The sequence below is a fragment of the Lactuca virosa genome, chromosome 1, assembly GCF_052849685.1.
Source record: "Lactuca virosa cultivar CGN04683 chromosome 1, Lactuca_virosa_CGN04683_v6, whole genome shotgun sequence".
NCBI lineage: Eukaryota > Viridiplantae > Streptophyta > Magnoliopsida > Asterales > Asteraceae > Lactuca > Lactuca virosa.
In genome coordinates this window covers 98,094,993-98,117,566 of record NC_136426.1, presented here as the reverse complement: position 1 = coordinate 98,117,566, position 22,574 = coordinate 98,094,993, and the positions used below count along the sequence as shown (strand labels likewise).

General features: G+C 38.6%; 1 protein-coding gene and 1 pseudogene across 2 annotated transcripts; both read left to right on the top strand.

The window, feature by feature from the left end:
• The first annotated feature begins 1,696 nt into the window (after positions 1–1,696).
• On the top strand, positions 1,697–3,587 carry LOC145152560 (Translin family protein). The gene is made up of 7 exons (XM_079075414.1): positions 1,697–2,098; positions 2,489–2,585; positions 2,677–2,792; positions 2,891–2,932; positions 3,018–3,043; positions 3,127–3,262; positions 3,357–3,587. Exons 1-7 carry the CDS (start codon positions 1,726–1,728, stop codon positions 3,464–3,466), a joined length of 900 nt encoding a protein of 299 aa, XP_078931540.1. The 5' UTR covers positions 1,697–1,725; the 3' UTR covers positions 3,467–3,587.
• A 2,369-nt stretch (positions 3,588–5,956) lies between these two features.
• On the top strand, positions 5,957–7,544 carry LOC145117676 (serine/threonine-protein kinase PCRK1 pseudogene; annotated as a pseudogene). Its single transcript, XR_013712743.1, has 3 exons — positions 5,957–6,307; positions 6,419–6,721; positions 6,800–7,544. The product of XR_013712743.1 is annotated as a serine/threonine-protein kinase PCRK1 pseudogene (transcript).
• The last annotated feature ends 15,030 nt before the right edge of the window (positions 7,545–22,574 follow it).

Sequence of the window (22,574 nt, the reverse complement as noted above, 5' to 3'; positions counted from 1 at the left end):
CTCGAAGCATCAATAGCTAATCGAACATCCTTTTACCGAAAATGAATTTTCTCCACCACCAACCCAATGCCATTTATCATATCTCGTTGAGAACTGAAAAGAATCTAACAAATTAAATAGCAGGAACAATTGATCAACTTCAGTTCCAACAAGTCTCCAGTTCCAACAAGTCTCCATATCAACCCCTTTTCACTCTATCAACAACCTTACCATCTTTCTTTATCTCTAACACATATCAATTAGGACAAAGATCTTTCAAAGCTACATCTCCACACCATGTATCATTCCAAAAGAAAGTTTTAGCACCAATACCGACTATTCTTTTAAAAAGATCATTTAAATTAACACCTTTATCACCAAGATCTATGTGTAGTTGAGATATACTTAACCACACACCATTCAATGATTTTTTGCCAAAGGTTTACCATCTATAAGTTTGATGTTGTGAATGCTTTTAATACATGAAAATTAAAAGGAATCGTACCCATTTTTCAAGTGCCACCATCATTTAGCAAGCAGAGCCAAATTAGCGGAGTGGAGAGAACCAACTCCTAGACCAACTTATTTTTTGGCTTAGTGACAACCTTCCCATAGAAACCTCCTTCTAGTCCCCTCAAGGATACTTATAATCTTTTTTGGAGCTCTAAAAAGTGAAAAATAATATAAAAAAAGGCGAGAAATTAAATATCCTACTACTTTTCTTCCTAAATATCTTCCTACCTATTTGAAATGGTGACAAGTGTCCTAAAATATAAATAATTTTATCAAAATATAACACTTGTCACCATTTTATATTGGTAGAAAGATAAATAGCAAGAAAAAGTAAGAGATTATTTAATTTCTCAAAAAAGGCTATTGAGAACTATATCAACAAGTATAAGTAGACAATAGACAATGATTTCACTTTCCATTTAGAACAACAATAAGACCCCACTCTTTTGCTAGCTTCGTATTGGCTCCAACCTAAGGGAATGGAAGGCTATTAAGAATACAAATGGGTAGGGGTGAGCAAACCCAAACCAACAAACTGAGAAACCGACTAAAACATGCGAAACCGAAACCGAAGCAAAACCGACGGTTAGGGTTTGAATTTTTTAAAAACCGAAAAGTCGGGTTCGGTTTCGGTTTTTACCCAGAAACCGACCCATCCAACCCGAGAAACCGACCCATACATAAAACCGATAAACCGCCCCAAGAAACCGACCCATCCAACCCGAGAAACCGACTCATACTTGATTGTATTTTGGTTATAACAGACTATTCCAGGCTTTGGTTGTAACTTGTAGTAGACTATTTGGTTGTAAGATTCATGTTTTTTGAAGTATTTAACTTCAATTTGGTGTTTTTGATGTATTTTAATTTTTGCTTCATTTTTGGAAAATGGGTTAAAACCCAAAACCCATGGGTTTAAACCCAGAACCCGTGAGTGTATGGGTTGAACCAAAGAAACCGAAAAACCGACCTTAGAACCCAAGAAACCGAACCGACCAGAAACCGATCCTATTGGGTTCTGAAAACCAGAAACCGAACATTTATGGGTTGGGTTGGGTTTGGGTCTATGTACAGCCCTACAAATGGGCTAATATGTTTATTTTACGTCTCATTTTTGAGGTCATATCCAAAAACGTACACATATGAAAGCACCCTGTACAAATATCTAATGCCTAGTATAGAGTAAAAAGCAAAAATTAGGCCACAGCGAGCACAAAACACCATTAAACAATCATGATGAAGTCTGCCTACCGGACCGCATTAATATTGGCCACCGCTCTTTCCCATCGCTCCTTAAACCCTAACCCCGTCACCCCTTTCTTCCTTCGCAACGCCTCCGCCACCGCTTCTCTTCCTCTGATCTACTGCACCACCACTGTCACGCGGCGGCCACCTACCTGCAACCATTTCTGCACTTCAATGGCAACCGGTGACTCCTCCCCTACTTCCGCAGCAGTCGAGAAGCAGTTTGATAAGTTTCGTTACAGTCTAGAAGAATCTGGAAACTTACGTGACCGCATCAAAGCTGTTTCCACTGAGATTGATTCGACTACGAGGATCATGCACTCTATTCTTCTTCTTGTTCATCAATCTCGCCCTATTCCTGGTATTAATTTTCATTTTCTAAAATTATAAACGCTCTTCCGCTTCGGCTAACGTATGTGATGTTCATATGTTGTCTCGTTGTCGTTTACTCTGAGAGTGAGGGGAAACATGTTAATATGATCATACATTGAACTGAGTGATTTAGGGAGAAACATGTCATTGGCTGCATTTCAAACATTCTGTAAGCAATCGGTTAATGCGATCATAAAATGAACTAACTGATGTTGTAATGTGTAAAACGAGATGGATTTAGGGGCTATTTGGCTGCCATTGCAATTTTGTTTGAAAGCAATCGGTTGGTTCTATAATACATTATCAGTTTGGGTCTACTAGCTAGAAATAATATCGATATAACTTGTGCTTATTCTTTCCCTTTTTTCCTTACAATCAGCGGTTCTAGAGAAGGTTAACTCTCAGGTTGACAAATTGAAGCAGCTTTTCAGTAAGCTTGCAGAAATTGTTGGTGAACAACCTGGGCAATACTACAGGTGATTTTCAACAGTTACAGATATATTATCACTTATTAATTTGCATAACCACTTACTATCACTTCTTCTTGTTGTTAATGTTCACTAACAGGTATCATGGTGATTGGCGAAGTGAGACACAGCAAGTAGTATCTCTCCTTGCTTTTACACATTGGCTAGAAACAGGAAGCCTTCTAATCCATACAGAAATGGAGCAAAAACTAGAGCGTGAGTCTTTCTTTTGAACAATCATTGGCAAATCTATAAAATACCTTAAATTAAAGTGTTAATTAATTTAATGCAATTGCTTTTGATGGGTAATGCAGTGAATTCTGAGTTTTGCCTTGATGTTGAAGACTACCTTACTGGTGAGTGACCGATGTTATTGTTCTATATAAAATGCATTCATGTTCAAATCTGTTGCAATTTTAGTAATGTAATTTCTTATTACAGGAATCTGCTTCATGTCAAATGAATTGGTAAGAAATCAAGAATCCTTTTGTACTATATTTGCTGTGTTTTTTTTTAAACAAATATAATCAAGTAGTTATGTTTTTTGCAGCCTAGGTATGTGGTGAATCAAGTGACAGCAGGGGATTATGATTGCCCTAGAAAGGTGTTAAAGTTTTTAACTGATCTTCATGCTTCATTTCGCATGCTTAATCTCAGAAATGATTTCTTGCGAAAAAAGTTCGATGGTTTGTTTTCATTTTTCTGTCATCCCCAAATTGCCCCTGACATGGCAGATTGGCAGTTAAGTTACTAACTGTTTATTTAAATCTTATTTTGCAGGAATGAAGTACGATTTGAGGAAAGTTGAAGAGGTTTATTATGATGTGAAGATCCGAGGGTTGGGATCTAAGGGTGTTGCGGAAGGAGATCAAAGTATACAAGAAAGTTAGATCTTTTTGGAATATGTAAAGGATGCGCTAAATTATGGGGGATTGTAGGTGAATTGTGGCGAATTGTTTTTTGGACAATTTTTTATTTGCTAGCTTATCTTAGTATCTATGGTGTTTTGTATTGTGTGTTTTGATATTCGAGTTAGACTGATGACTATGGGTGAACGGTGTCCACATGGTTAGCGTGCGGGTCAGTGGCGGTAGCGCCAATTGAATCAAACCGTGATCAATCCCTCCCTACGCTCTCTCTACCCTTGCATTTGTTTTTGAAAAAAAAAGGACAACTGCGAAAATGGTTTCTGTGGTATTCATTTTTTCCGGGTTTTAGTCAAAATCATAACTTTTTTGGATTTGTGGTTTTTTTGAGCTAGTTTCGTTGCGGATTTGGTCCCTCCGAAAATTAATGACTATAATACCTTTGGTGTTTTCATTAATTTTTGATATTTTGTTTTATATTTCCCGTCTCCTCCTCAATGCTTCAAACAACCATAAGATGAGACATATATATAATTATTTAAGGATAAATGTTGCCACTATTACATTTATTTTAGTATTTTCATTAAATTTTGATATTTTGTTTTATATTTCCCAGTCTCTTCCTCAATGCTTCAAACAACCATAAGATGAGACATATATATAATTATTTAATTATAAATAAATAATATTTTATAAGCGAAAATTGATAAAATTTTGTTATTCTTGTTCGATGTTTTTTGTTAGTTTGGTACTCATGATATCAATTAATTATCTTATATAGTTTCGATTAGGATTCTTTGATATAAACTATTACTATATATGTTAAATTTAGAGGACACGGTTGACCAACCTCAATCGGGTACGGTAATACGCTGCAAAAATGGGTATCCGGAGATCCACATTAATTTAAAACAAGGAATGGGTTGGGGCTGTATATCCCAATCCCTAACCCGTCTCATCCCCGCTTTGATGATATATATATATATATATATATATATATATATATATATATATATATATATATATATATATATATATATATATATATTGAAAAGTTTATTGAATTTGAATTAAGTCTATTAAGTATGATTTGTATTAGACTGTATTAGACCATCAGAGATATAATCCATATACTGAATTATGTTCCCAATTCCAAGAGTTTGCCGATCGTTAGTTCCTTCGATGGTCCGTATACAAATTTGTCACTTCTTATTTTGATGTTTGTTAAACTTTATTGATATAAACACAATCTAATTATAACATCTAGTTTTGATGACTTATTAACCTTGAAATTATTTTTTTGCATAAGCTGAGTTTATTTTGTTGATATACTAGGAATGAACCAGGAAATAGCCCAAAATCTAAAGGGGAGGGAATTCGATTTTCTACACCCGTCTAGGATCAGCAGGAGGTTAGACACTCCAGGAGAGGGGCGTATCTAGTATGGACCAAGGTAGGTCCTAGGACCTACCTAAATTTTCAAGTTTATTTACAATATATATTGTAGAAAAATTAGGAACTACCTTAGAAAAAATAAGGGACCTACCTTGAATTTGTTTTTTAAAACAATGTCTTAAAAATCATTTTAAAAGAAGAAAAAAATAAATTATTAGGATCAATTTGTTATTTTAAATTATGGGATTGATAACAAAAAATTAACCACTCTTAATCGGCACTCTCAAAATATCAATAAATAGATAAATTGCTGTAATAAAAAGAAGTCCACATGCTAATGACTCTCACTCTTCGTTCACCGCTTTATCAATGGACTAATAATCAACTAGTTTTTCATTAAAAACGTACTGCTTTTTTCATTTATATTTCAATCGTTTTGTTAAAAATTTTAATTGGTGGTGTCTGATCGGTTTTAACAAGTTGAACTGATTCGTCCAGTTTTTTAAGGTATACGACCCGACCCGACCTCAGACAAATGTTGTTGAATTTTTTTTATTGGCTTCACTTAATTTGGGAACCACGTGATTTTTTGGTCTAGATTCGCCACTGCTCCGGGATGTGGACGTGGACCGTCAATCGCGCCCCAATTTCATCCGTACACACCCACAAATACATATCCTATCATTATAGGGTTTTTTAGCACCATCCTAAATTTATATATAAATTCGAGCACAATTATTCTTTAAAAATAAAGAACTAATAAATAAATAGAATATTCAATTGAAAGAATTTAACAAAATTTCATAAGCTGCTTTTAAATATCTTTGCCAAACATAACAAAAGGAAAAAAAACAAAAAAAGTTAGCTGTATCTTATTTTGCACTTAGAAATTTATATAATTCGATAAAAGCGAGACCCTTTTCCGACGATAGCGGAAGCTTGCACGGATGAAAGTACACCTTTCTAAGTTGCAACCTTATCCTAAAAGTTAAGCGTTACCTCCGATATGTGAACACCAATTACAATTTTCGGCGACGCACGTTGTGATTCACGCCTACTCAAGTACTCAACATAAACGAACCGGCCCTAATGCTGTGAAACCAGATAACTGAAGGAGCAATGGTGTTTTCTTGCAGGTGTTTCTCAGTCTATTTTGGAGAAGAGACCGAGTACCTAACCATAGCAAAATCTTCAAGCGAAAGCTATCATACTGCTTGTTCGGAATTTGATGGAAAACGATTTGGATCCGAACCTAATTTTCAGGATGAGTTACCCGATTTAGCGAAGAGACCAAGGAATCCGCGAGTATTTACACTTACTGAGCTCAAAGCAGCCACTACAAATTTCTGCAGGTCTTCAAAGATTCGGGAAAGTGAATCAGGAAGTGTTTGTATGGGCAGGATCAAGAGTTCTGTGTATCCGTATAAGACGATTAAGGTGTCTGTGAAGCTACGTAATAGTGGAGTGCAGGCACGTGTTTCTTTCTTTAACTTTCTTCATTCCTAACATCGAAATATATACTTCCTCAATATTGTTTATAGAAACGTTTGAAGCTTGATCTTTTGGATGAAAGCTTGCTGATCAAAGCTTATTGACTCTGTTACATTTTTAATTAGCAAACAGGGTGACAAACAGTTAGCGACAGAAGTCAATGAACTGTGGAAGATTGAGCATCCTAACCTCGTCAAGCTAATCGGTTACTGTGATGAGGTTGACAAACATGGAACTCTAGAGCTTATAGTTCATGAATATATGTCTAATGGAAGCTTGCATGATCATTTATCTGCTAAGTCAGATGCACCTCTCTCATGGGCCAGAAGATTACGAGTAGCACGTGATACTGCATGTGGCTTGACATACCTACACGAGGGAATGGACCACCCGGTATTCAATCCGACAATATCCTTGTGCTTCAGTTTTCTTTCTGTATCATGCTAAAAGTTAAACACATGGTGTATGCAGGTTATCTTCAGCGATTTCACACCCTCTAACGTTCTTCTAGATAAAGAATGGCATGCTAAGCTTTTAAACTTTGGCAACACATCATTAAGTACTTCAGAAGGACAGACCCATGTATCAGGGTATGCAGCACCTGAATATATGAAGACGGGATATCTAACAACAAAGAGCAACGTATGGAGCTATGGAGTCTTGTTGTATGTGCTTATCACAGGTTGGCCTCCATTAGATCCTCATCGCCCCATGAACGAGCAAAAGCTCTTGGACTGGGTGAAACCTTACTTATCGGATGACAAATTTTGCCAAATAGTCGACTCTAGGATTGAGATCGACGATTTTGGTTTACGTGAAGCAAAAAGACTGTCGATTATAGCCAATAGTTGCTTGCGCAAAAACATAAAGGTACGACCAAAGATGAGCCGTGTTTTGGATATGCTTGACCAGCTCATGACGAAATCTGTAATGGAAAGAGCTAGTGACAATGAACACCGTGTTTTGCATGAACCATATAGTTCGATGAAAATGAAATTCAAAGGTAAGAGAAGATTCGAATGCTTGCCTTGTGTATGTTCATCGACCAAATAGGATTTGGATGGGAATATTTATTATGAATTATTTATGTATAGTTAAAGCATTTTTGCTCTGTAAAATGAATGATACAATAGTGTGGCAATGTATATATACATACTATAATCCACATAGTCATGTACTAGACTACATCACGATGACTCACATATACAAAACAGCCGTGAGTCCGTAACTAATTAACCACTAACTTCTACATGTGATATAGCTTAACATCCCCCATCTAGCTCAACGGCGAAAAGACCTTCCAACTTAGATTGAAAAATGAAGATGGGCAGACGGTCCTTTGGCAAGAACATCAACAAGCCAAAGTTTGTGTGGGAGGAGGTGAACGGGTGGTGGAAGGGGAGTTAGGAGGCGAGTTTTCATTTGTAAGGGTTGTGGTGTAGTTGGAAGATGATACGAATTGTCTGGATTTGAGGGAGGTGTAAGATAGTTCATCCAAAAATGTGTAGGACAGATGTGAGTTTCGTGTCATCTAGGCAAAGGGAAAAGTGTTTTCATCGAAAACATGACTATAGATTTATGATATTTTTGGAAGCCAAGCCTAATCATCTAAAATCTCATTTGGATGTTATTAGAATCACATAGACTATGCAAATGAGCATTGTATAATCTATCTTCTCGACTGCCACATTGAAAGGTTTGAATATCACATTTTAATTGATTTTTGACTTAAGCATGAAAAATAAGTGAAACACTATTATTTTCCCATAAATCCTCTCATTAAACAACGATATATATATATATATATATATATATATATATATATATATATATATATATATATATATATATATATATATATATATATATATATATATATATATATATATATATATATATATATATATAGAGAGAGAGAGAGAGAGAGAGAGAGAGAGAGAGAGAGAGAGAGAGAGAGAGAGAGTGTGGTTCACAAATATTGTGTGGATGTAGGAGAGAGAAAGGTTCATGTATTCTAACTAATTATTGTGTGGATGTAGGAATGATTGTGGCCCAATCAAAATTAAATAAAAAATTAAATAATTAAATAAATAAATAAAGGTAATTTAGTAACTTGATAAATAATTTCCACAAATATTTCCTATAATCATTGTAGTATTATTGACTTTTAACTTAATTTCTCCCCAATTTTATCTACAATCGTTCTCTCTGTAACACCACCGCCCATTCCCCCTATTTCTCTAAAAATCCATCGTCTACTGTAATCTTGGCCGCCGACCACCACACTTCTGCAATCTCCATCTTCAACGCCTTCTTACCGACCGTCCGACCATCATTGCCACCGAACACCACCGCCAACCATTACTTTCATCCACGATAATCATTATCTGTTTTCAAATTCGTCTTCAAGTTATCGAAGTCTTTGGAGGTTAACGCAAATCTAGAACAACCAGACTTTAGTACCCCAATTTCAGAATGTAATACAACACCAAAATTGTTGCAAAATCTGAATCTCCTCTCAATTTTCGTCAACTTTCTGCTCTCTCGCTCGTTTCGGGTATAAAAAAGGTAGGCCTTTTTTTTTTTTTTTTTTTTTTTTTTTTTTTTTTTATCAATTTCTTGAGAATCGTTTCAAAGGAACTCGACCTAGGGCTGATTGAGATTGGATCCTTCTCCTTTAAGCACCGATCAAGACGCCACTATTGAAGTTCGGCCGGAAAACCACCACATGCTGCCATCCCTTTCCTTGTAGCTGCTGGAAATCGGAAGTTCAATGAAAGGAGCTCGACCTAGGGCTGATTGAGATTGGATCCTTCATTAAAGGTACCTTAATTTCGCTATTCCTTTGATTTCTTCCTTCTTTCTAATCAAAAACCGCAACCACCACCACTGTAACAGTGGTGACAGGCACCTCCGACCACCGCTTCCATGATGACAGTGGGTGGTGATGTTTCCAGCTTCAATTTCGGACGTTTATCTTCTCATCTTAAAATCGGAATTGTGAGCTCCTTATAGCATTTTATCAGTATATGATCATAATGTCATTCACTTATCAAATTTGTGTTGATCGGATTCTAATTAGTTACAACTGAGGTATACAGGATTGAAAAATGTTGGATATGATGGAGTATACAGGATTGAAAAATGTTGGATATGATGGAGTATACAGGATTAAAAAATACTGGAGGAAACCTGGAATTCAAGTAAGATTCTGAAAATCACACAATTCCTTGATATTATATAGTCTTTCTTTTTCTAAAATGGCGTTTAACATTTACTTTCTGACAGGGATACAAGGTATGCATGTATCTTTTTGTTCGCTGTGATAATGATCCTGCTCTATGGACAAGGTTTGTGATTGATCTCATGATTTTGATGTTTATATGAAGTTTCTAAATGGGTTTTATTAAAGCTATTTACTTTTGATTATAAATTTGCAGTGATGAAATTCGTGATCGTCCAAGGCCTTTACCTGTCATCAAGGAGCTTAAGGAAGCAACATATATAACAGATAGGAAGGGTCCTCCTTCTTGGGATTATGATGTGAGATGATCTTTGGATTAGGATTTGGATGGTAATGATTCTAGCTTATTTCCCGGTTAACTTTGTGTAACATCGTAAATTCCAAAACAATTTTTCACTTTTAAAAATATAATTTCATTCATAAATATTATCAATCTCCATGTATCACATATCAATCCATAAAACTCATCCCAAGATCACAATACATAAAAACTCCACAAGTGTGTACTGATCATGCCGACGCCTTCCCGTGATCCTCACTGGTACCTGAAACACATAACACAAAACACTGTAAGCATAAATGCTTAGTGAGTTCCCCAAAATACCACATATAACACATATTAGCCACTCGAGGCTATAACTCTGTGGGCCCACTGGCCCTAACTCTGTGGACCCTCTGGTCCTAACTCTGTGGACCTTCCGGTCCTAACTCTGTAAACTCTGGAATAAACACAACATAAATCACATAGAAATAATGCAGTGCAACACATCACATACATAGCATATAAGATACTCTGTCACATAAATCTACTTACTACTCAAGGTAAAGTATAATGAGAAGACTCACCTCGGATAGCTCGGTAAACCTCGAACTCGGAAATACTGATCTAGCCTTCGCCTAATCACATAAAATAATTACTCTAATTAATACGTTTTTCAAAGACTAGGCTAATCCCTCTCTAAGTTCTCTAAGAAGGGTAAAAGACCATTCTACCCCTCCAATGGCTCACAAGTCCAAACATTGACTCAACCCTAAAAGTCAACGAAGTCAACTCTAGTCAACGGTCAAACTTTGACCAGACTCGTCGAGTGTATCCGGGCGACTCGGCGAGTCCACGCGGGTCCTCTGAATCCTTCTAAGCCTCACTTGGCACATCGAGTCCCTCCTCCACTCGCCGGGTTTCTCTGCAACGAATCGCGGGGCAACCCCGACTCGACTCGTCGAGTCCACTTATGAACTCGGCAAGTTGCTCCCATGACAACACTCAAATGACCTTCTGAGGTTAGATCTGCTTCTCTAAACTATAGATCTGACTTCCCCATGACCAATAACCACGTAAAGGTCGAATCTTGACTCACATGCAACGCACCCAAGGCTTCTTTTAGCGAAATAGCCTCTAAAATGGCAACCTAGGTTCATATCTCTAATGGAATAGCATAAAGCAAGATAGATAGGACTCTCTGGACCTCTTAAGGCCCAGATCTAAGAAGAACTCCACCTTGGGACCTCACATACTTCGAATCCAAGCTAAAGAAGGCATAAGAAAACCCTAGATTCAAGTAGATCACCAAATACACGAGATTGAGCACAAATTAATACCTCTAGCAGCCTCTTCTGATCAAATGGTGGTAGATCTAAGCTCCTCAATCTTCCTTGCTTGCCCTCCTTCCTTCTTTCTTGCAAAAATCACACTTAGAATGATGAAAACGGCTCCTTCTCTCTCTCTCTCTCTCTCTCTCTCTCTCACACACACACACACACACAACGCTCTCAGGTGCTCTGGTGCTCTCAAGGGTGATGGTGGCCGCAAATGAGGGCCATAAGGTCCCTTAAATAGGGCACAGGCCCGGGGATTTAGGGTTTCCACCCACAGCGCCTACTCGGCGAGTCTACTCTTGGACTCGTCGAGTAGTTCATTAAACTTACGTGGCCACCCCGCTTCTACTCGACGAGTTATAGCACCAACTCGTCGAGTAGATCAAAGATTCACAAAAATAAATAATTAAAATAATATACCTGAAAATCCGGGTGTTACAATTCTCCCCCACTAGAATCAGACTTCGCCCTCGAAGTCTCGCTCCGCAAATAACTCAGGATGTTGCTCCCGCATCTCCGCCTCCGGCTCCCAAGTCAACTCGGACCCTCTCCGATGTTGCCACTGGATCTGAACCAGGGGCACTTCCTTGTTTCGCAGGACCTTGATCTTCCGATCCAAGATCGTGATCGGTCTCTCAACATAATTCAGTCTCGTATCCACCTGAATATCCTCCAGCGGCACCACCGCCGACTCGTTGGCTATACACTTCCTCAATTGAGACACGTGGAAGGTATCATGAATCTGGCTCAACTCCGCAGGTAGCTCCAAACGGTACGCTACCCTGCCCACCCTCGCGGTCACCCTGAACGGACCAATATACCGGGGCCCCAGCTTGCCCCTTTTCCTGAATCGGATCACTCCTTTCCAAGGAGACACCTTCAGGAGTACGAAGTCTCCCACCTGGAACTCAAGCTCGGATCGTCGCCTATCCGCATAACTCTTCTGGCGACTTTGAGCTGTCAACAACCTCTGCCTGACCTGCTGTATCTGCTCAGTCGTCTGTAGCACTATCTCGGTGCTACCCATCATGCGCTGCCCTACCTCTCCCCAACAAATGGGAGTCCGACATCTCCTCCCATACAACAACTCGAAGGGAGGCATACCGATACTCGAATGGTGGCTGTTGTTATAGGAAAACTCAGCCAACGGCAAGTACGTGTCCCAACTTCCTCCGAAGTGTAACACACATACTCGAAGCATATCCTCGAGTGTCTGAATCGTCCGCTCACTCTGCCCGTCCGTCTGTGGGTGGTATGCGCTACTGAAATCCAGCCTCGTACCCAACTCCTCATGGAACTTCTTCCAGAACCTGGAAGTGAAACGTACATCTCGATCTGACACAATCGAGATCGGTACTCCATGACGCGATACCACCTCTCTCACATATAACTCGGCCAGCCTCTCTGCGGAAGAGCTCTTACTAATAGCAAGGAAGTGAGCGCTCTTCGTCAGCCGGTCAACGATCACCCAAATTGCATCGACGCCCCTCGCGGTCCTCGACAATTTGGTGATAAAATCCATAGAAATCTGTTCCCACTTCCACTGGGGAATCTCAAGTGGCTGTAACTTGCCATGCGGACGCTGGTGCTCGGCCTTAACCTTGCGACAGGTCAAGCACCTCTCCACAAACCACGCGACATCCCTCTTCATACAGGGCCACCAATACTCTCTCTTCAGGTCCAAATACATCTTAGTGGCCCCGGGATGGATCGAGAACCTCGATCTGTGCGCCTCTTCCATCAGAATGGTACGTGCCCCGCCTGTATACGGCACCCAAATCCGACCTTGAAAGGTCATCAACCCTTGGCCATCGGTAACGAACTCAGACACCTGCTCGATCACCCGCTCCCTCTTGCGGTTCTCTAGTATCACGGCCTCTGCCTGGGCCTCCCAAATGGTGTCCAACACCGGAGTCATCACCGTCAATCGCATACAAGTATCTCGAATCGAGGCACTCTCTGCCCTACGGCTCAGAGCGTCATCTACAAATTTAGCTTTTCCCGGGTGGTACAGGATCTCACAATCGTAATCCTTTACCACATCCAACCATCTCCTCTGGCGCATATTCAGGTTGGGCTGATCCATCAAATACTTCAAACTCTTGTGGTCCGTGTATATGATACACCGAACCCCATACAGATAGTGACACCAGATCTTGAGGGCGAACACCACTACCCCCAACTCCAGATCGTGGGTGGGATACCTCGTCTCATGAGGCTTCAGCTGATGGGTTTTGAGCATTCTAACACTCCTATGGTGTACATGCAACCCTAGAAACCTTGGATCTATGTTTGACTATGATACATGCAAATAATTATTTTTCCAAGGTGCTTATCCTATCTAGCATGGCATGGGGAACTTGAATCAAATAAAGCTAGTAGAATTACTTACCTTGTAGTTGTAGTTGATTGCTTGGAGTTTTAGAGCCTAGCACCAATAGTGTGGATGCCTCAAATGGAAATCACAAATCACCACAAACTTGGAAACTTGAGAGAATAGTCACCAACTTCTTGAAATCGGCCCTCTTAGTTTACACACATCAACTAGTGCAATTTCAAGAACCAAAGCCTCCTTTATATAGTGTGGTGGATTAGGGTTACATCCATGTAAACCCTAATACCCATGTCTTTTCATTTCCATGAGATCCATGGGTTAAAGCTCCATGGAGTATCCATGGACTTTCCATGCAAGCCTAGCCCATTCCAAATAAGCATTAGCCCACACTATATAAATACAAGAGCCCATATTTAATTAGTCATACTTTTGATCTCTAAATTAATTCTAGATTAATTATAGATCAATACTAATTAAATAATATGATTTTATATTAATATATTAGGACTTATAATATATTAATAAATCATAACTTACACTATTCTCAAACGATTATCCATAAATTGTTCGGGTGAAGTGCAACCGAAATGGACCATGCCGGGTCGGGTCAAGTACATACCAAATATAGTTATGGACTTAGACACTATATCCAACAGTCTCCCACTTGGATAAGTCTAATAACTATAGTTGCAAGTATGACTTCAGGAACCGATCAACAATCGTAGCTCTTTAAACTCTGTTGAACTATGAAGCGCCATTTTAGATAAGTGATCATATAATCCTCTGTTCTAGATATCAGCCGGACAAATACATGGAACATGGTCTTGCTTATTGTCCAGCATTTGTTTCCCGATTTCCGATTTGTTTGACATAGAACTTAACTGAACACATCAATTTAGTTCTGACCGGGCCCGGTACATAGGTCAAAACAAAATCATCGAGGGGCCCAGATATCGCTTCTAATCCTAGAAGGAACAGATAAACTTCGACTCATATGTTTGCTCTACTACTTGTTGAATTACACACAAAAGCACGGTTTATAACATCGAGTTACCAATGCGTTTTCGTGCAATCAATGCATAACCAACTCATAGGCAACAAATCATATCTCTAGGTTTGAACACTTATATGATATTACCGTCTCACGATCACTCGAGATAAATTCCATGAAGTGATACAAGTGAGCGTGGGTTGAATCCAATACTCAGAACTTATGAGCACTCATGAGTGCTGTAGCCCCGCTTTGTCTAACATCTTAGACCTCTACAAGCCAACCCATGACAGTCTTGATTCATATCTACTTCCAACATATGACCGACTGTGGAGAGTTTAAATAATATGATATAAACCATAACATAATTATTCTGGAAGTCAAAACATGCAAAAAGAAATAATAGTAAACGATTGACAAGAGATAGCAACACTTTACTCATAAATAACAGCTTTTATTTATCATCAAATGTCAATTCCATTTTACAAATTTCAAGATTATCTAACTACTAAAACTAATATCATCCTTCAGCCCTATGCTCCGAGCATGCTGGAGATGCTTAGCCCGAGTCAGTCCCTTCGTGAGGGGATCTGCTGGGTTCTCATCCGATGATACCCTCTTTGCCACGAGGATTCCTTCTTCTATTCGATGTCTGATGAAGTGATATTTTCTGTCAATGTGTGTGGATCTCCCATGATCTCTTGGTTCCTTGGCTAAGGCAACCGCACTATTGCTGTCACAGAAAATCTCCATTGGCTCCTTTATAGCTAGTACAACTCCAAGGTCTCCGATGAAGTTCTTTAGCCATATAGCCTCCTTTGCTGCCTCGCTTGCTGCTATATACTCTGATTCACAAGTGGAATCAGCCACTGTCTCCTGCTTGGAACTTTTCCAAGTAATTGCCCCTCCGTTTAGAGTAAAGACCCAGCCCGACTGAGAGCGGAAATTATCCTTGTTAGTCTGAAAGCTAGCATCACTGTACCCTACAACTCTCAAGTCCTCACTGCCACCGAGGGTAGGGACCCAGTCCTTAGTCCTCCGTAGGTACTTGAGGATATTCTTTACCCCACTCCAGTGTGCCTTGCCAGGGTTCCCCTGATACCTGCTAACCATGCTCAAAGAAAAGGCTACATCAGGTCGAGTACACGTCATAGCATACTTGATCGATCCTACAGCTGAAGCATAAGGTATTCGACTCATTTCTGCTATCTCAGCCTCAGTACTAGGGCTTTGTGTCTTACTCAATCTGGCGTTACTCTGGATGGGTAACTCTCCTTTCTTGGAGTTATGCATGTTGAACCTTTTCAACACTTTGTCCACATAGGTGCTTTGACTAAGTCCAATTAGTCTTTTACTCCTGTTTCTCAAAATCCTTATCCCTAGGATATAGGCAGCTTCTCTAAGGTCCTTCATAGCGAAACACTTCCCAAGCCAGGACTTTACTTCCTGCAGGGTTGGGATGTCATTTCCTATGAGTAGTATGTCATCCATACACAGTACCAAAAAGCTGACTATACTCCCACTAGCCTTGATATAGACACAAGATTCATCTTCACTCCTTGAAAAGCCAAATTCTTTGACTTTCTCATCAAAGCAAAGATTCCATCTGCGAGGTGCCTGTTTTAATCCATACATGGATTTCTCGAGCTTACACACTCTACTGGGGTACTCTGTACTGACAAAACCCTCTGGCTGAACCATGTAAACATCTTCAGCCAACTTTCCATTAAGGAAAGCGGTTTTGACATCCATTTGCCATATTTCATAATCATGAAATGCAGCAATGGCTAACAGAACCCTAATAGACTTAATCTTGGCCACTGGTGAAAAGATCTCATCATAATCAACTCCCGGAGTTTGAGAATAACCCTTTGCAACCAGTCGTGCCTTATAAGTGTGTACATTACCATCCATGTCGGTCTTCTTCTTGAAGATCCATTTGCACCCAACTATCTTACGATCAGGTACATTGTCAACCAAGTTCCAAACTTGATTGTCATACATGGACTGTATCTCGCTATCCATAGCCTCTTTCCATTTAGCAGCCTCAGGGCCTGCCATGGCTTCCGTGTAGCTGTTAGGCTCATCCAGATTTACCAGTGTCTTATCACTGATAAGTGTCTCACCTTCTGCAGTAATATGAAAACCATAATAATGCTCAGGTGCATTCCTAACTCTGGTGGAACGCCTCAGAGGTATAGATTCTTCAGGCGGCTCAACAAGAGTTTCCTCCTCAGGTTGAGGGCTAGGGTTTGAGGTTCCTTCACCACTTGACTCTTGAATTTCCTCAAGGTCAATTTGCCTCCCACTGTCTCCTTGGCTCATGAATTCTCTCTCTCGAAAGAATCCTCTTCTTGCTACAAAGACCACATTATCACTGGGTATGTAGAAGATGTAACCAAAGGATTTCTGTGGGTAGCCGATGAAAATACACCTTTCTCTTCGGGGTTCGAGCTTATCGTGAGTCTCGCGTCTCACGAAAGCCTCGCAACCCCAAATCTTGATGTGGTCTAGATTGGGAACTTTTCCAGTCCACACCTCGTGAGGTGTTTTGGCAACCTTCTTTGTAGGGACTAGATTAAGGATATGGGCGGCAGTCTCTAAGGCATACCCCTAAAATGAGATTGTTAGCAAAGCTCGACTCATCATGGAACGAACCATGTCCAACAAGGTCCGATTGCACCTCTCAGCTACACCATTCAACTGTGGTGTCCTAGGAGGTGTCAATTGTGAGACAATCCCACATTCCTTAAGATAGTCAAGGAACTCAGTACTAAGATACTCACCACCACAATCGGATCGAAGCATCTTAATGTTCCTGTTGGATTAATGTCTAAGTCCATAAATATATTTGGTATGTACTTGACCCGACCCGACATGGTCTATTTGGGTTGCACTTCACCGGCACAATTTATATGGATAGTCTTTTGAGAATAGTATATTTATGATTTATATTAATATATTATAAGTTCTAATATATTAATATGGAATCATATTATTTAATTAGTATTGATCAAGAATTAATTTAGAATTAATTAAGTGATCAAAAAGAACTAATTAAATATGGACTCTTATATATATGGAATGGGCCAAGTTCATTTAGATTGGGCTAAGCTTTCATGGATGGTCCATGGAGCTTTTAACCCATGGATCCTATGTAAATGAAAGGTCATGGGTATTAGGGTTTACATGGATGTAACCCTAATCCTCCATAATATATAAAGGGGTCCTTGGCTCACAAAATTGACACAAGTGTGTGAAAATAAGAGTGGGCCGATTTTAGTGTGCATACATATTCTCTCAAGTTCTTCCAAGGTGTTTTGGTGATTTGTGATTCCATTTGAGGCTTCCAAACTATTGGGGCTAAGCTCTTAAAGCTTGAAGACATCAAGCTACATCAAAAGGTATGTCATCTAACTAGAACTTTGTAGTATAGGTGCTTCATAATATGCTAGTTAGGACGAAACCTTGGAATAGTTAATATTTGCATGTATAATAGAGAAAACATAGATCCAAGGTTTATAGGGTTGCATGTACACCATAGGAGTGTTAGAATGCTCAAAACCCAACAGTGGTATCAGAGCCATGTTGTTTTCTGTTATATTGATGCAAATGTTTTATTTCAAAGTTGGAAAAAAAAAGGAAAAAAAACATGACGTTTGTCAAATTTTAAGATAATTACTTGTTTTTGTGAAAAACTAATTATTTGTAAAATTTGAATCATTTGCTATATGAGTTGAATTAGGTCAAATTTAGTAAAAGATAAAATGATATGATTATTTTATTAGTTTTAAAAGTTTGATCTAAAGAGTTTTTTGAAACCTCCATAAGTTATGGATATGAAAAGGTTTTAAAAAAAATTGATTCAAAGTTTTTTATGGAGTTACAAAACTTAGTCTTAATGTTTTAAAGAATTCCATAACTTGTTCTTAAGTTATGGAACATGAAAAGTTTCATCATAAAACAAGTATTTAACTCCATAAGTTATGGAATCCAAAAGTTTTCAAGAGTTACAAAACTTGCCCTCAAGTTTTGGAATTTGGAAAAAGTTTTTTTATAATAAAAAAAAAAGAATTGAATTCTAAAACTCTTGGGTTCATAACTTAAACAATTAATTAAATGGTTTTAATTTTGAATTTAATAATTGGAATTATGATGTTTTTATTGAATAATTCAATTAACTCTTATGGACTTTATTAATAGATAATTAAAGTGTTTAATTAAAATAGAATTAATAATTCCATAATGACATGGTTTAAATTTAATTAAATTAAGAGTATAGTTTAATTAATAGATTAAACCACCAAGTATTTTAAATGTCTAAAATACACCCTTATATTATTATAATATTAAAAGTTTAATATATTATATGTATAAGAGCAAGTCGTCTTACCATTAATAGGCCTCATTCACGAAGCCGGTCTATAAGGGGGGTATAAGGTTACTGCCTATAAAATGGCAGTTTAATGGGTGTCCACTCTCACCCACCGCTTCCTTGACTGGTGGAGGGTCGTTAGCCGAACAGGTAGGACAAGGACTATAATTCTCCCTTCATTAAAAGTATTAATGATAAATACTAAGTAACTAAACCTTTTATAAATTCCCAATCTTAGTTACTTAGGAAAATGTGAATAAGGTGCTAATCCATGAAATTACACTTTGCACTTTGTTTAAGCTGTTAGTGGAGCGTGTGTGGTTAACCGACACACTAACCTGGACTTAACAAGGTAGGCAAAGGGTAACTTAATGTTTATCATAGTATCGTTGGAGCGTGTGTGGTTAACCGGCACATCGATTGGGGGGTAAATATTAAGAGTACCAAGTATATTTGCATGGTTACTTCACACCTTGTTTTGTGATCCTCGGGATCCCAGTCACAAAACCTGAAGGGCACACTCGAGATTGAAACATGCCATTGAAAAGTTCAATGAATCTCAAAAGAATCTAGGAGTTTCAAAACCAATTAAAACCTAATAATACATTTCGTTTATCTTGGTGGAAATTGGTGAATCGTCATTCACCTACCTTCAAATATTTTATAGCTTGGATTACGACATCCCTCTTCCAAGTTATAAAATAGTTTGTTGGGTCCTAGCCTTAATATATCATATTGGGTGTTATATTAAGGACTTAAATCAACTTTACGTGAATTTCTTCCATTGTTGATGTCTGGTTTAGACAACAATGATCTTCCCAAACCAAGCTTTCCTAATGAATATGACTTCCCGAGTTTGGCTCATGGAAGTCATACTTCTCTTCCTCCACCTCCTCCAATTATTCTCCCTAACCCATAAGTTCAAGGTCATTCAAGCCCTAATGGCAATCAAGGTCTATGTGTGATCACATCTTAGAGATGAAGTCACATATTGACAAGCCGGGAGAGTTGGGTGTCAAAGTCTTGAGAAAGTTGGATGTTCAATCACTTTCTAAGTCACATAGTGAGTTCCTTTGGGACTACTATGAAACAGACTATGACATGAACCTTAATGATCATATCTATTTGCTTAGTGCTGCTGAATCAGCAATGATTTGGAACGATAGTAAAGCAAATTTGATTAGAAGATCAATTTTCCAAAACTTTATGGACAGTGACAATGGTGACACTGGAAATCCAGAAAAAGCATTCTCTTCCCAATGGAAAGGGATTGACCATAGTCAACCCGGTTGACCAAATGGTAAAGAGAAAGGCTAAGTCTGAGATAGTCCCATTACCAAAGGGTCCATATGTTTATTTTGCCAAAGGAAGGGGCATTGATTGCAAAGCTGCCAAATTTACCTAAGGATGTTAAAGTCAATAAGTTTGACTCTACATCAGGTAGAGCCCATTATCTAACTCTGTTAAGTTCTATTCTGAGATCCTCATTACATAGTAGCCGGCCAACCCCAGAAAACTCCTGATCTCGGTGGGGGATCTCGGCACCTCCCAACTCATCACAGCCTCAATCTTGACCGGATCGACCAATATCTCATTCTGGTTAACGAGATGCCCCAAGAACTGGACCTCTCGTAACCAGAAATCGCACTTGGAGAATTTGGCGTAAAGCCTCTCCGATCTCAATACTCCGAGGATCTCTCTCAAATGCTCCTCATGCTGTTCCCTGGATCTCGAATACACCAGTATATCGTCGATGAAAACGATCACCGAACGATCCAACATCGGTCTGCACACCCTGTTCATGAGATCTATGAACGCTGCCAGTGCGTTGGTGAGCCCAAAAGGCATCACCACGAACTCGTAATGCCCATAACGAGTCCTGAACGCCGTCTTCTGGATATCCTCATCTCTCATCTGATGATATCCAGACCTCAGATCGATCTTGGAGAACCAAGACGCTCCCTGCAACTGATCGAACAAATCATCGATCCTCGGTAAGGGGTAACGGTTCTTGACCGTTAACTTGTTCAACTCCAGGTAATCGATGCACATCCGGTGTGAACTGATATGTGTATTTTTATATATATTTTTATACATTATATCTTAATATTTTAGCCTTCATTATTCTCTTTTAGAACTAAAAGGTACTTTTAATGCTTTGAATTATGATTTGCAGCTATTAGTTGTCGATAGAGCGGAAAAGAAAAGATTGGAGCGGAAATCGGGCTTAGAAGCAAAAAGAAAAAAATGCTGGAAACTGCAATTACGCCCAGCGTAATATAAGTTACGCCAAGCGTAATGCTGAAAAGAGGACTACGCCCAACGTAGTTAAAGTTACGCCCAACGTACTGGGCTTGCAGCCGAACTTCCTTATCGCGATGGACTTCTAGCTACGCCCAGCGTACACCGACTTACGCCCAGCGTACGTAAGTCGGTTCCAAGGGTTATAAAAAGCGATTATCAGCTAACCAGAGGGGATTTTTCGACTTCCACTGATCCTTAATCGACAAGAAACATTTATTAAGCCGTTTTGAGGGTCTAGGAGGCGGCCGAAAGGCCGTTAAGCTGACAGGAGCGAAGATCTGAAGGATTGGAGAGCGGATTCGTGTCGGTAATCATGTGGTTTGTTATCGTGACTATGTTTGCATTCCATTGTGATGCCATTACGTGTTTACTTTCTGATTTAGGTGTAAAAACCTTTTACTTTGTATTTATGACTGAATGAATCTTCGAATTATTGGTTTAATTGCTATTTGGATTATTTATTCTTATTTAATTTATTTTGTCAAGTTTGATTGAAGATCCATATGTGTTAAAGATTGTTGTTTTGTTTCCTATTGCTGAATTAATGAAGTTTAGATGACCATCTAGCTATGTTAGTTTGAATCATAATTGTCCAATGACTATTGGTGATTATGACTAGAGTTTTGACCAAAACCTAGGGTTAGGAAATAAAGTAATGAACTTTAATGTGTGTGCATGAGTAGAATGACCATTCGATGCATGACTTAACTTCTAAGACTATTAGAGTTAAATAAGATCAAATCTTGCTTAATACGAACCAAATACTGATTTGCATGATTGTTTGTTCACTTGATCAATGAGTTAATAATTGTGTTGAAATCAAAGGATTAGCAGTCGTGACCATGACACTAGTCATATTAGGAATCGGTGAATAATGAATAATTATCCATTGTATCAGTAGTTAACCATTAATTTAAGAAGTAATTCATCTAAATCAAAGTACCTAAAGAAATTTGTATTCCTGTCAGTTTATCGAGATTTGCTAATTAATTGTTCGTCTGAGATTTAATAAACCATTTCGTTACTGCTTTTGTGTGTTTTGTGTAACCTATAATCAAATATTTTAAATTAATTCACCACCGTTCCCCTTGTGTTCGACACCCTTGCTTATCAAAGCTATAATATACTCGATCGGGTTCACTGCCTGTAAGGTGTGGTTTAGATGCGATAAATTAGGAATTATAAATAAAAAAACCAGTGCATTAAATATACACACCAAGTTTTTGGCGCCGTTGCCGGGGAACGGCTTTCAATTAATTTAATTTATTTGATTATTCGTTATTTGTTTTTAGTTTTATTTTATTTTTAGGTTTATTTTCGTTGATACCATGTCACTTGTCGGGAAGGTTTTTGTTGTTATGTGCAAGAATTCGTGATCATACACATTGTTTGGTTTTACTT